Below are 16,338 nucleotides of genomic sequence, written 5' to 3'. Positions count from 1 at the left end.
GAGGGGGGGGGGGAGGGGGTGATTAGAATTTTGCGATCCAGAGAAACAAAGGCAATGTATGTTCAAACAACCACACACACACTCACACATACATACACACACACACACACACACACACACACACACACACACACACACACACACAAACAAAACAAAACATGGGGCCCTTGTTGATCTGGTTTTTTTTTTGGGGGGATAATATCGGGGGGGGGGGGTTACCTTGGAGGATATGTTCAAAGAAGAAAGGGGAGCCACACAAGCAAGGGGTGAAGGTAGATTGGTAATTTTTCCCGTCAAAACTGTATGACAAATATACTTCTAGAGGAATGTGAACAGTTGGTTCGGCCACCTCTTCTTAGAGTGCGACACAGAGGATGGACTAAGCAAAGTGCAGAGTGTAGGAAGGGGTTTACACCTCCCTTGCAAATGACGGGCGTTGACATTTTCAGAATTGAAATGTAACGATTTGATTTACACTTTCTGCAGATTATTTGTAAATTTATTAGTCGAGGAGTGTATGAAACTAGGTAGGGGAGACCAGGTGTTCATGGGGGTATCCTTTTCCCTCAGGAGAAAGTTTTTGCATTAATTTTAGAATTTAAATTCAACGATCTGGCGCACACAAAGCAAATGCAGATCCAGGAATTCCATAAAGAGGGGGCGCGTTTACAAAATAATTGAGGGAGGGGGTCCGTTGAGGGAAAGGGCGCACGCACCCCTCCCCAATTTTTCCTTTTTTATTTTTTTTTTGTTTCAACAAAAATATAGGGGGAGGCGTGCGCCCTTGCAGTCCCCCCTGGCTCCGCCACTGCTAAGTGCCTCGTTGGTTGCATATTATCTGCACGAAAAGAGTCAATGAAAACACTGCACTACCTCTGTTGAGGGAGAACAAGTGGGGGAAATTGCGCATGTGGGACGAGGCATCTTCCCCTCCTACACGAGGGAGCCTTTGCATCTTGGATTTCAACGATCTGCATAGTGCATGCTTAATATTGGATGTAAACTTGTCAATCCCTATTAACAAGTGTTGTACAAAAAAGGGGGACCGAGGAGGGGGAGGGGGATATCTTCTCACCCATGCAAGGGAGGGAGCTTTTGCATTTGTAGAATCCCAATGGAATGATCTCTGCACATAATTACTTGATCCACTATTTGGAAAATTATCAACAAACATGTACATAATCTATCGAGGGACCTCGTTGTCACACACACACACACACACACACACACACACACACACACACACAAGAAAACTTGCATTTTTACATTGAAGTGAAAGATCTGGCACGATCTGGAACTATGATGTATCATTTTAAACTATTTGGGTGAGTTTCTTTCAAAAATGAAAGTCTTTTATACGCTAGAAAGAACATTGTGTCTCACGATATGAAACACACTGAAGACATTGTGACCACAGTGTCAAATCTCTTCACATTGTTTAATTTAAGCATGCTTATGGTGGTAACACAATACGAATCATAAACAGTTGAATCATCAATTCACAGTGCGAAACAGAACATTATCAGAATTTATATGTGAATACCCGATGAAAAACCACACCACAGTGTGAAATAGTCTTCATACTGTTTAAATCGGCCGTTTTCCATTATTTCATTTATGTGAACACAGTGTGAACAGACTACAGGACACTGTGTTCTTTCCAGCAAGGGGGGGGGGGGGATGTTTGTGCATGTCATCCTCTCCCCATAAATACACCCATACCCAAGCTGTCTACGTCCCTGCTACATGTTCTCCTTTAATCTCGATATTCCCACATAATATAAACTTGTTTTGTGTTTCTAATTGTTTAAAACGTGAAATCAAATCAGCGGAATTAATAGGTATGTACAGTTTTTATGAGAGGATTCACCCATCTCAACTCTTAGCTCCTTTTGCAGTTAGGTATCATAATTTACACTCATTAAAAACAGATAAATCAACCTGCGTTTATGTGACCTGCGAATTCAAGTTTCTTTCTAATTTTTGTCTCGAGTTAGCAAATTAAGAAGATGATTCCAACAATTATGAAGCGCCCGTCTAGTCACAAAAGACGTGGGTTTGAGGAGCCAAATATGAAAATTTCAATTATCAATCGTAGTTTCAGAAGTTGCTTCTCCATATCAAAAAGAGCAGTTTTTCATGGAGTGTTGACCCCCCCCCCCCAAAAAAAAAGAATAAATAAATAAAAATAAAAATCATCTCCTTTACCGTTGAGAGCAAAGTTGAGCGAGTTGATGAGACAAGATTTGCCAGCAGCAATTTCACCGAAGAAAATGATGTTCACCTTCGATGGGGGATTAGCTATGTAATAGTTCCCTGCCTTTCCAGGGACATAATCTGTAATTTTCCTCCGGAGTTCGTCTCGTTCCTTCTGTAAGTAACTGTCCGCTGCATATAAAAGAAATCATTGTGTTAATGTCCTAATCCATATGACGTCATGCGTTTTTAAGGCCCCGTCACACTATAGCGTATAAATGCCTAACGGATGGGCAAAATTTGACAAAGTGCAGATACGCTCGAAACCGCTCAAATCCGCAAGCAAAATATGGTTTTTTAACGTTCGCCTAACGAATGATGAGCATGTGCTAACCATTTTACGAGAGGATATAAAGTAACAAATGAAAGCGAATGCGTACAGTCCATCAAACGGACGCTGAGCGGACAAAGGCAATGAGCAGCGAATACCCAACATATTATGCAAAGCGATACTGCGGCAATCACGTGACGGATCTCGGCTGACGTACACTTCACTAAACCATTTTGAGCAGTGACAGTGTCAAGTAATGTTGTGACTGTGAAAATAGCCTCAACAAGAAGGAAGCAGAAGTCACCACCATGAAGTACTCCTGATGTCACTACCCTCGACAGTCCTCAAGATTCCCCTAAAAGTGCACTTTCTTCTGATGACCACGTTGACGATGATGTTGGTAGTCCAACATCCTCCATTGCGTCTGGTGCCTCCAACTGCTGTCGAACTTTCACAATTCCCAATTTCCATGCAGAGATTCCCATGTATTACATGTTGACTTTTATAGCAGCGGTTTAGGGTTCGATTCCTGCCCAGTGCTTACATCCTTGGACAAGATTTTTTTACCCACGATGTCCTTCTCGATCCAGATGTATAAATGGGTACCTGGCAACGCCAGGGTTATAATAATGGCAGGGCCCTCTGGTAGAGCAGTGGCAACACTGAAGAGGCTACCCTGGGTATTAAATAAGACCTTTTTTTCTTATTAGTATTATCATCATTTTATCATTATGTGTGCTTTGAATATCTATTATTTTTTTCTTCTACGTTTAATTAACGTGTGTTGCTGTGCAGATTTGCCGGGCAAATTTGGACGAACGGCGGACGAATAAGAAACAAGCGCAGAGCGACCTAAACTTTCAATAAGCGGATGCTAAGCGAACACAGAGCGGATTGTCATTCCGTTCGTCATCCGCTGAAGATTTGGACATGTCCAAAATCAAAATTTGGCTCCGGCGTATCTCTGCGAATCACTGCGAACAGCTAGCGGATACAGCGAACGTCAAGCGGGTCACGAACGACGAGCAACGACTGTGGGCGTATCTTCAAATTTTCCGATCCGCTGGGCATCCGTTGGCTCGATCCGCTCTAGTGTGGAGGGGGCTTTATGAATGCTGATATACAGTTTTGAATAGTTTTGGATGTTTTCAGTAACTCATGTATCGAATTGGCTGTTAGAATCTCTTGTTTGGTCATGAATGCCAAAAAAAAAGCGAAATTCCAGAACAGAACAACATTCTATATAAAAGCAAGGAAATTCCTTTTTTTTTTTGTTCCCTGCCGATTTTTTTTTAACATAGATAAATATGCAATTATATAATCTTACCAGCCAGTCTGAGAAGTAACAGAAATGCGCTATAAATGAAAGTACAGGGAATTAACAGGCAAAAAAAAAAAAAATCTTTAATACGACACAGTCTCTTCATTCATTCCAAATGTGCACGTGTATATTAAGTCTATATCTTGGTATTTAACGCAACATGAAATTCATAAGTATCGAGCATATCAAAAGAATTTTTACATCTCAACAGGGATATGGATAACATTTTGCAGTCGAAAGTTGCCTGAGAGTAAACTTGAGGGCACAAGCGGAAATTGATTCATGCATAGTGAAGTGAGTACTCCGTATCTAAGGATAATGCAAAGCAATGCTCCAGAGTGTAGTGCTTTTGGTCATGTTTGCATTCCGCCTTCAAACACATGAATTAAGATACGTTTACTTCACATTGATACCAGAATAAACCGAAAATAAGTAAAGATATATTTCCACTAGAAGCCCAATCACTCTGAAGTCCACATAAGCTTCACAAAGGACCTAACATGCTTCAGCAAACAATGGGATCTAAAATGGCTATCCTTCAAACTGGAAATAAGTTAGTCACTCTCTAACGTTATGAACGTGTTGATGGAAAATACTGAAATAAAATAATGATTCCGTTTAGACAATGCTCCCGGCAGTATGTGAGATCTCCGCACAATCTTTTTGGACCACTGTATCGAGTGGCATAGAACAGTGATTGGAATTTTCGGAAGGGAAAATAAGTATCGCAATATTGTAAAAAAACAATAAGTCGATTGGCACCATATAAATGGTTTATAAGGTACACGTTTTATTTGTCCTGTGCATACAACTGATAGAAGGGTAATGGTTGTTGATTGATCAACTGCTGTTTACTTCGAAATGATCAGCATTAGATAATACAAGAGTCAAATATTCACACCTTTTCGCAGAAACCTCCTTCCGAGTAGGACAACGATAATGGCTAGGGCAACAAGCACACCAATGACCGGTCCAACGATGAGAGCTACATTGCTGCGTTTTCCTGGAACTTCATACAAACGCCATCAAAACACGTGATTCATTACTTTGTAAATGTGAAGGTGAACATCTCTGCTATTTTGCGATCTATGAAACGCGTCATAAGTAATTCGAAAATGCACCGTTGACCACAGTACTTATTGCAAGGTGCGAACAGAAATGAAACGAAATAACAGTTCGAAGGTGTATTCATCTTTCTCGTTAATGAACTGCAAATGTCTCACGTTTCTGTTCAGCGATTGCTTGTAAAAGTATAAACATTGAAAATATTATTGTTTCGTCGTGTGGCCTGTAAAATCGTTAGGATCACTAACAACATCCAAACTTTTCGACATTTCCCGACTCGAAACATATGTTTTAGAGATATACATTCAGCGGTGACGATAAAAACCCGACCCTGAATTGATACCAACACAACTATTTGGCACTTGGCAACTTGGCAACGTGCTACCAAACCTGGTTTAGGTAGAACGGTGATTTCTGCGGTAGACGTTCCATCCAACGAGTCTCCGGTAGCCGTGCACTTGAAAGTTTGTTCTGTTCCATGCCTGGCTGAAACATTGATTATCTCGAACCTTTCGTAAGTGTCATCAGACAGCGTTGTCTGTTTAGAAATCATGGAATACAGTGTCCTTCCAGACTCTTCAGTCCAGAGCATGGTAACGTTAGGCTTGAATCCACTGACAACACACGTAAGGTCAAAGGAAGACGTTTCAGAGGGAGTGTGGTATGTACACCGGCTTGGATTCGGCTGGCTGTCATCGACGCATTCCTCGATTGCATGTTTTGATGCTACCGCTATGGAACCAAGGATTTTAAATGTGTTCAGAGTAAAGTACGTACAAAAGAAATAACAAAAAATAGTCTTTAAAAATGATATCTTTTATGCAAAGAAAATTGTATTTGTGCGATAAGTGGTTTTGGAACACAGAAAAATACTCGGAGCATTAATGGAGACAAGTTTACCACGAATGTTAATCACTGAACAACAATGATATATCCAATGTTCTGATTGTCACAACAACTCAGTTTGTTTTTGTTGAATGACATTTTAAGAGGCGTAATGTCAAAAAAAGACTTGTCTATTGTTGGGGGAGGTATGATGGTAAAAAGAGCACAAAATTATATCTTGCCAAAATTATGGGGAAAAAATAACCATGAAATCTTTCATATAGATTAAAGGTTCGTAATCAATCACTATTATGACAAATATCAAAATCCGAGGAACAAATCGTCTTTTACGTCATGTTGTTGACTTCCTCTTTAGGGAGGACTACAACAAAGCAACGTTTGCGAATTTACGCCATTTCTTCAACAGCATTTATTAGCAACATCATTTATTAGTCAATGCCATGGTCTGCCAGAGTACATAGACCCGATAGCCATGGGGATACCATTTTGAATGTGAAGGCTGGCCCGGTTAAAATAATGTCGAAAATCCCCGTAACGAATTGTGTACAGCGTCATCACGGACCTCTACGTAAAGTAGGCCTACACGTACACGAGAAAATTCTCGACTGGAGTAGACTGAGCTTAGGCACTTTGCTTCGATGCACGTATTCGCTGACCAGCTACCCGTGCTTTTTCGAATGTACTCAGGCGGGCAACGAATGAAGATTGATTCAATCGGACCACCTATGTTTCCCCACGCTTCCGGATCTGTATACAGTAGTTGATTTACACAGAGACTTCTTGACAGATACACAATTCGTTACTGCAGTGCGGATGCTTTCAACTATGCTTATAGGCCTACGATAACTGCAATTAGACTCAAACTAAAAACGAAGAAAACACAGGTTCTGTATCAACCAAATCCTGGATCGGCTCTTGAACAACGACATTCACCCTGCATCACAGTTTTCGAACAGCCATTGAGCAATCTTGAGCAATTCACAAACCGTGGAAGCTGCCTAAACCAAAGTAGATGTCGAAGATGAAATCATATGCAGCGTCTGAATGCATTCAGTTCAGCTTTTTGACGACTTATGAACAGAGTCTTTGGTAATAAGAACCTATATACTCGAATTAAAATCAAAATATAATGTGCAAAGCTGTGATCTCACCAACATTACTGAATGGGCCTGAAATTTGGGTAACTTACAGTCGCCATCTCAAATGTCTTCAAAGATATATTATCAGCGATGTCTTTGCCGAATACTAAACATCAAATGGAATGACAAACAAACCAAAAATAGTGTACTGAAAGAAAGTTCATGTACAAGTATTGAAGCCCTATTATCCAAACTAGGCTTCGCTGGGATGGCCATGTTCTTCGTATGGGAAATGACAGACTGCACAAGCAGGTAATGTTTGCAGAGCTTCAGGATGCCAAACGTTTTTCGGAAGGTCAAAAGAAACGCTTCAAGGATGATCTTAAACCCAGTCTGAAGCAGTGCCAGAACCCTGAATCTTGGGAAGACTGCCAGGGAAAGAATGAGTTGGCGATTTCTTGTGTATCATGGTGTAAAGAAGTTTAAAGAGCAGCCGGAAGCTCCGTCAGCAAATTAATTCCAATGACCAGACGGATGACTTCATCTTATATATATGTCAGAAAAAAATGCAAATCAAGGATTGGTCTTTACAGCCACTACTGGGCACATTAAAGGGACTGTACAGTACTGGTTGATGTAGGGATTCATGTTTTGAACATTCCTACGTGAGATAATGAAAAGCCTCTTATGAAATATGAAAGAGCATGTAATTCTAAGAAGGATTCAACGTTTATTTGATGAAAATTGGTTTTCAAATGGCTGAGATATCCAAAAAAGTGCTAATAATAAAAGGCGACATGCCACGACTTTATTAGGATCTCTTTGTTTCATCTCGTTTTTGGATATCTCAGCCATTTCAAAACCGATTTTCATCAAATAAACTTTTGATACCCCTTAGAAGTGCATGCTCTTTGACATCCCATAGAGTGGTTTCTGAATATCTCGCAAAACGTTAAAAGCTAAATCTTCACCTCGACCAGAACTGTACACACCCTTTAACAAGCAGACATCATACTCTATTCAGACGGATAGCTTAGATAAAGAGACTTACAGCTAACCGTCATAAGGGTGGAATTCTCGAAAACCTCGAAGTCCAGGAGCACCAACTGACAATAATAGAGACCCTCATCTGCCACTTTCAAGTCCGTGATTAATAGGCCAAAGTTCCTGTCGATGTCAAACCGTGCCTCCATGCTCACGAAATTCCCGTCGTAGAATGCCTTACTCGTCGACAACTCTGGTTGCAACATGCTCTCCTTGACCCAGTACACAGCGAGTGGCTCCTCCTTGAAGTCGCACGGCAGTCGGATGTCTTCCCCTTTCCATCCATGAACCGTAGGGGCCGTGTCAACCGTTGGGGCTTGAACAAAATTTTAGACATATCATACAATTAACACAACTGCACTTTGAGTGTGTCCGTGTGGAGGGTGTGTACAAAGATCCTTCAAAATGTATTCAACTCCACAGGCATCTAAAACTACTTTAAGAAATTACCGAAACAGGATTAATTATATGCTATTTAGCCCAATATAGTAACATTGTCTATGTTGCAAAATAACATATCACAATTTCCGTAATATTTTCATTTCTGTTTTTCTTTTTAAATAATTGCTTTATAAGATCTAACGTACAAAAGGTATTTCACCTTTCGCCATGTCACGAAACAAGCGCCCCCATAGAGACCACATGCATCTTGACAAAAGTTGCGCATTCCCTATCCCGACTAACAATTATTCCTGCAATACCTGTAAAGCAATTACGGTATGGAGGTTAACAACCGTCTTAAAAACAGTGTGCACACACATGTATAAGAAGCCTCTTTATCCCGACTTAAGTGGAATTTCTGATGCCTCAAGGCTCCAGTTTTGTTGCTGTGTATTGCTTTTAATCTTTAATGATCTTTCAGACTCGGTTACGCACTAACGATTGCAACTCTACTGTGAATACACCTACCTTTATTTCTCCTTCCATGACCGCATGACATCTATATATAGATGTATAATAAATATGGAAACTTTCGTAAAAGTTGACGAGCATAAAGTGAAACTGTTACGAAAACTTTATGCTTGATGCTAGGTTAAAGCTAAACGACCGTGGGGAAACGTTTCAGTTAGCGGCAATATGTCTAAAAGTACTTCATCAGTGTGTATCTGTGACTATTCTCATCAGACATTAAGCATAGGGAACACGCATTGAGCTTAATCGCCACTAACTGTTCATTCCTTTTTACTTCGCAAGGCAAAATCTCTTTGTTACAATGGTACAATCAATAAAATGCCGGAGTACAAAATCACCCAACCTTATCTTCACCTTGTTTTATACATCGGTTTAAAGAAATTCAAGAAACGTTTTATGCATGTTCATTCAATTATTCATGTCGACAAAAGATTATTTACATCTAACTGTCAGAAGGGTTGAATTCAAGAAAACTTCGAAAGTTTCCAACACAAGTTGGCAATGGTAGCGGCCCCCATCTGCCACTTGCAAGTCGTTGATGACGAGGCTGAAGTTCTTGTTGATGTTAAATCGTTCCTCTTTGCTTGCAAAGTTTCCACCGAAAAATGAAGCCTTTATCATGTCTAGCTGTTGATGTGAGGTGCTCTCCCTGACCCAGGATACAGCGAATGGCTCATCCTCGAAGTGACATGGAAGTTGGATGTCTTGCCATGGCCATACCCGAACTGTGGAGGCAGTGTTTACTACTGAGGCTACACGATGGGAAAATGAGATGGAAATATTTTGTGACATGGGCGCCTGTATTTGCATGGCAACAACAAGGTCATTGTGTCGATTAGAAATTAAAAATTAAACTCATTACACTATTAGATAGGATAGTTATGTTAGTAAACATTGAATGAAAAATACCTGCTACTGTCTATTCATGGAATAATTTGCTCTTCTTTTATAAATAAATAGTCGAAAGGGTCCGAAGAATCGTCGTTCTTCCTCAATTCTAAACAATTTAAAATGTTTGCAATTCACGTTGGTTTACACACATTCACACACAAAAAAACAACAAAAAAGAGTATGTCCCCTACCCATGCAGCTGCATATGCTGCTATGCCGCACACAAGGAACATCCACTCTCCTCTTATAGTATTAGTCTCGTTATTAGTCTCTGCCATTCCTATCCCCAAAGCAATGTGCATGAACTTAATATTGTGTATCTAACATAGATGGGACTGTAAATTAGCATGTGTACATATGATGGCAATCCCATTTTGTATGTGTGTGTTGGTAAAACTCTCGACATAAAAAACCTTCGATAATCATTTTTTAATCCTATTGCAACCCCCTCCAAAAAAAATGACTCTAAGATAGTATACATCATAGCTTATTAGCTTATATATATATATATATATATATATATATATATATATATATATAAACTGTATAGACTGAAGGATATTCACAGATATGAGTGTAGATTGATTTCCGGAGATGGAAGGTCAATGCATTATAAACATGTGACGCAACAGAATTTGAAATATTTGTGAACCGATTTGCTACATTTTCTGGTACATATACCCTTCTGAATTTAGTCGCACAAACTGTAAAAGAAATGCCAAACCACTCTGTAAGTACGTAAAAGAAAATTGCATTGCTGATTTCAAATTCAATCAAATACATATGTGACCCTGCACCTCAAAACAAACAAAAAGTCGCCAGACATGAATTTTTAGTTAAGACCATATTCTGAAAGAGCAGACTTTAAGCTTTAAAATGATGTATAACTCAAATCAAATGGACTCTCCTAACCTATCTAAATATTGGAAAGAAAGCACAAACTCAGGAAAAGTGTGAACTGAGAAAAGAGGCACTGAAGTACAGTGTCTATTCAAGCGCTTAATCTTTACCAAACCGTGCTGGCTGTGCGATGAATGGGACAAAAAAACAGGAAGTAAACCACCAGAGTAACAACAATGAAGGAATTATCAGATTAAACTGAAATTAATCATGCCTCATTAACATATTCTGTCCATAATTAATGCCAACTTCCAAAGCAGTAGCACTATCCCTTCAAAAGTTATTAGAGTTGAAAGCGAAGAGTGTGGACAAGGTTTTTCAGAAATGAAAAAGGGATTCTAAAGACACACCTCATCACACTATTCTCGAGATAAACTGCTAGAAAAACACACTTTCCTGCCCGTTTTATGATACCAAAATTTAGCATAATGTAAAAGAAGATCCGCTCTTTCAGAAAATACGAAAAAGTCAAGTTCGGCTAGATTGACCCATTTCACTTATTTTCAGTCCTCACGCAAAATCAGTGTGTGCGACTTTATGTTCGTTTTGAGGTGCACGGTCACATATATTTAATGAAACTACTGGACCATAAAGTCTCTTAATATAAAGTACCCTAGAGTTATTATTTCATCCTTACCTATTAGCGACAGTGGCATAAGAAATACTATATAACAAGTTTTAATTTTATGCTATCGGGAGTTGAAACGATTTCTGTTTATTGTGATATGATTTCTTTCTTGAGTGTTGAACATTTAACATCTATAATTAACTGTGCAGGAATGGATTATTTACCATTAGTTATATAATGTTATTATTTTTTTGAGTTATCACGTGAACCTTGTGATTAAGCCTTGCAAAGTATGCAATGCTCTTTTTGCTTATTCTACTTTCTTGCACATGGTATTTACGATTTATTTGCCCTTGACGATCTACACAACATTGTGTATTTTGTCTATTTCCTACAAATTGACAAAAGAATATGATTTGTGTAACGTATTCTCTGTATTTTGTTTCACTTTTTTTTGTAGGATGGATGATAATTGAACTGACTAGAGTGCTGTCTTTATTTACATAACTCTTTATAAGAGTTGATGCCGACTGTCTGGCAATGCTGGGCATTATAATTCGGTCATTAGACCTTCACCTGTATAAGTCATAATTAAAAGCGCGTATCATATGCATAACCATTCAATTCTTCGTCCCTTTCCCCTTTTCTCTCTCTCTCTCTCTCCCTATCTATCTTGTCTATTTCTGAAACAACACAACACAGGATTATAAGTGATGTTAATCAAAACAGGACCCAATAAGTGTTAGCAGGGTTGTTTAATGGGTAAATGCTGCATTTTCGATATTATTATTCTACTTTGATAGCACACATGTTCTCTTCAGCAATTCAAAAACTTTCATCCAGGGGGCACTCGGTATCTTTACAAATAAGCCCTAATTTTGCATGATTTATGAAAATGGTGTCTAAATAAAATAGGTCTGATGTATCCGAATGAAATGTCTAATTTCGCAGACATACTTTATAGAATATGCATAAACATTAAATGCAAAATTTAGGAGCAGGATCTAGGAACATCCAAGCTATCATTAAAACTGTCGTATCCCGGCGTCGTTTATTCCGATTGTCGATCGATTTTTTATTTTGAGATTTTCAAACATTTTGAAAGTTGGGATTCTGTTGTTGTTAAAGTGTCATGTCTAATTTCGTGTATTTTTAATGTGTTTATCAATTACATAGGTCTTGTCATTTCACTTTGTTGAATAATTACTTTTCCTCAGAGAAGGACGAATCAAGAGAACCTCTCCCCGATAGAACGAACGTTAGAGTAGTAGTTCAAAAATCATCTGAAAATGCCATGCATAAAAGTATGGCAATTATGATTGGAAAATGAGTAAATGTCAGATGCGAATATCACAAAATATCATTCTGGCGAAAAATGTGCGTATACAAAATTTCGCACTACCGCCGACGATGTGTGCCAAATACGACATTAGCATTTTTTTTCCTTAGCAAGTCTACTATCTCCGCACGAGTCTACTTTCAGCAAGTAGGCCATACCGCTATATATTAGTGTCTCTTTTTGTTTCTTTTCATAGTCAATATTGTCTCTTGTATGTACCAGCACAATGAAATGTTCTGTCGAAGGTACGTTTGCTCATCTGGTATATGCCATTATCGTCCAAAGTTGTACAGTATTCTGTAACTTTTTTCCCCTACAATAATTGTGAAAGTGTGCTCTCCTGCTCGTTTACATACACTGCTTGTACATTGTCAAAGATTCTCTCTTAGCTGTTCATATATTTCTCTCATCTGATGGACGTATTCAATGTAAGCTATTATCTTTTTTTTTCCCTCGAAAAAAAAATCAATAAATTCGGTACACCTGAGTATAGCAGTACTCTCTACTTGTAAATTGTTTCGTTTGCAGGTATCAGCATCAAATTTTATTATTCCATGCTATTCTATTGTGCCAAGCATTAAATTTTGTTATTCATGCTATTCTATAATATCAAATTTGCCGTGGAACTTCTTGATTCAGAAGAAATATTAGGGAAAAAAAGACAATGAAATATATGATTCGTGCAATCGTGTTTGTGGTAGCTAAGGTGAACTGAAATTTTCAACCTGTACATACATTTTAAGATGTTTAGAAAGTTACTTTTCACATGGCTATTTTTTTTTCGAAACATTTCTTGAACAATTGCTATGAATATGTAATTGAGCAAGCTGATGGTTGCATAACCTCACAGTTTCCCATTGATCGAGTACCCCAAAACGGATACAAAAATTCATTTCTGCTTTAAAGGTAAAACAAAATGCCATTCCTGCTTTAATATCTTCACAATAATCATAGAATAAGGACAAGAACAACGATAAAAGGTGATTTCAAATGTTAATCTCCCCATACATTTTATATGTCTAAAATATTAACTATGACATGGCTTTATCAGAATCACTTTTTTTCTACCACAAAAAAAAAATAAAATAAAAAATCTTGAACAGTTAATATGAATGTGTATTATGAAATGAGCAAGGTGATGATGGCATCACCTCATATTTTTCCATTGATTGTCTACAAAACAAACATCATTTCTACTTTGAAAGAGTAAAACGTCATGTTATTCGTGGTTTAATGTCTTTTAGATATTGATTAAAAAACACACCTTGGAAATTCCAACAATTTGTATACAAACTGTAGGTCAGGCTGTGAGGGGATTACAACAATTTCCTACCTTGCTATTTGTATTGACTGCTCAAGAACTGTTTTGTGAAAATAAGCAAAATTGTTTTCATTTTCATCCGATTTCTATCAATATTCATTGTTGCATTTTATAGAAAGTTGCATTCTTCATTTTAGGTACGAAATTCCCCTTTAATCTAAATCCTTTAAAGTACCCGTCAGGCATTATTATATCAATATATGCTTCTTCTTTGATTCTTGTTGATTGCTATAGTAAGATGCAGGTAAGAAAGTGTATTTATGAAACATCTCTCCGTTAGAGCTTTCATGCGTGATTGCCGCTTTTACTGTTATGATATATTCACCTGCATTCGGAACAACTTTGTTTCATTAATTTTTAAATACATTATCATTTACTGTTTTCATGTTCTGTTTTATTTACTTCTGTTTGTGTTAAATTTACCCCTTAACTCCAAAACGGACCATCATTCATGATAGCTTCAACGCATATCAAATAATTGCAATATCATTTCCACCTCTCAACGTATATTTTGGCAAATAACATGAGATCAAAGTTCACTTGGCTTTCCCGGCTCGAATATACAGTATGTATCGATGTTGTACATGCTACGACGTAGGCAGGCAGATCACGACGCCATTGTTCCATTATCTGGCACCTGGACTTTTTCTTGACTCTGTGTAAAGCACATTCGGTGTGTTCGGTGCACCCTTTACAATGCATGGTCCCATAAACCACGTGACCGAATGGGCGTTATAAGTGATAGTTTGGGGTAGTAAAACTGATATATACAGTGCCTTGCATTAAGACAGAATTCTTACCAATGTTATTTTGTGGCAGAACAGTTCTCAAATATTGTTCTCGTTAGGTTTTCCACACATTTATTCTCAGTCCCGATCTCCTAATCTGATTAACATTGTTGTTTGATTAATTATATTTTAAAGTGAAGACATGCTGGCTATCAACTGAGCTACCCTAGAAAGCTACACTCACCATGTACATACACGCTATTGAGTATTCCTTGTGAACGGCGAGGGATATTGGTACCTCCCTATAGGCAATAATTGCGCTTTCTGTCCCTTTCAAAGTAGCAAATCTTGAAGAAATGATCATTCAACACCTTTATATTTATAGAATGATTTATAATTTATTTCTTAATTACTAGTAATCAATCCTAAGAAGAAATAAAAGGTATTGATGGTAATAGAATGCTGCGAAGTGTTTTTAATGTTTCCTAAAGCTATTCTGAAAACATGTTCTTTACGGCGCTGTCAGGCATTGTCTTTACCAGTCATGCCAGTTAAAGTTTAGAGACGTATTGATCTTTGCGAACAAAGGGAACCATGTGCATAAACATACATGTCAGGTGTGGGCCTAATGGTGATAACTGTTGTTCCACCTGCTTTTGATTTGTTTCACAAAATAGACCAGTTAAAACTATGATATCTAGGGTTTACCTGTATTCTCAAAATTTGGTTACTATATGATTCACTTTGGTATTGCCATGGACCCTATTCAGTGAAATAGGACCTGCCCTTCATGGACATGTCAACATTCTTCTCGTGTGTAATCCAAATTCAAAAGAAATATACACCTCTTACCTTCTGTAACGGGACAGTACATTGTATACACAACCACTATAAGTGGCAGAACGAGGCGCTTGTATTCTATATCCATTGCAGCTTGAATGACTGATGGTTTGTTAGTCAAAATAATGATGCAACTAGGAAGAGAATAGGTGCGTAGGCACTACGACAGCAACGGCTGTAACAAGCCTGTCAGTTGCTTATTCTTCTGCTAGCCCGCGAACTTAGTGTAGTCTCTGTGTAAATAATACACCCATCACGTGACCATTTGAGGATCATTGGTGACGTTCAGGCTGCAGGAGACTGGAAAATCCCTATTAGCGAAGACAAGATGGAACATTTCACAAAGATCTCGAAAGACCACTGATTGTGTAAAATGTGTGTGCACAATCTGTACCGATGATTATGTAAACAATTCTTTACAGTAATTTCAAGACGGGTTGCATTTAATCATTACTCATACATCATGGAATCGTGTTGTAGTTCATTTTGTTCTTTTTGTTGCTGTTGTTGATTTTTATTGATTAAGTCCAATTTAGGTCATTTATTTGGCAAAATGAAACACAAAAAATATGATAGTGGCGTTTACACCAATGAGAGCTGGGCAGCCTTGTAAGCATTTGTGCTTGTATTAGGTGCCTTCACATGAATTACTATAAGTATACTTTACAGTGGCAACATAATCATAATGTATTATTACAAATAATTTTGTGCGAAGTCAAGTAGATAAACAGGTAATTATGTAGAAATGCAAAACATGCACACCTGCCAGTTCTTTCCTAATTTGTCTATGAAAAATTTTTGTGGCTATCAGAAATGTCAAGATGGACCACGTCTGATGGTTTCATGAAAGTTCATAGCCAATTACAGAAGAAAAGTAGCTAATTTTGACTGTGTCAGCGTAGCATGATGGATGATCGATTATGTGGAAGAGCAATATAACGATCATGATCGATTGTT

At 38.1% G+C, this 16,338-nt stretch overlaps 1 protein-coding gene across 1 annotated transcript; it reads right to left on the bottom strand.

Moving 5' to 3' along the window:
- Window positions 1-2,078: 2,078 nt before the first annotated feature.
- On the bottom strand, window positions 2,079-15,699 carry LOC139713205 (uncharacterized). Its single transcript, XM_071624954.1, has 6 exons — window positions 15,394-15,699; window positions 9,235-9,546; window positions 7,890-8,198; window positions 5,304-5,645; window positions 4,750-4,857; window positions 2,079-2,388 (listed from the first exon to the last, which is right to left on the bottom strand). The coding sequence occupies exons 1-6, from the start codon at window positions 15,467-15,469 to the stop codon at window positions 2,138-2,140; spliced, it is 1,398 nt and encodes a 465-aa protein (XP_071481055.1). The 5' UTR covers window positions 15,470-15,699; the 3' UTR covers window positions 2,079-2,137.
- Window positions 15,700-16,338: the final 639 nt, after the last annotated feature.

Source organism: Diadema antillarum, unplaced genomic scaffold (genome assembly GCF_040938485.1).
Source record: "Diadema antillarum isolate AM-2024a unplaced genomic scaffold, OU_Dant_1.0 seq00001925_RagTag, whole genome shotgun sequence".
Taxonomy (NCBI): Eukaryota; Metazoa; Echinodermata; class Echinoidea; order Diadematoida; family Diadematidae; genus Diadema; species Diadema antillarum.
This window is presented reverse-complemented; position numbering and strand designations above follow the sequence as displayed.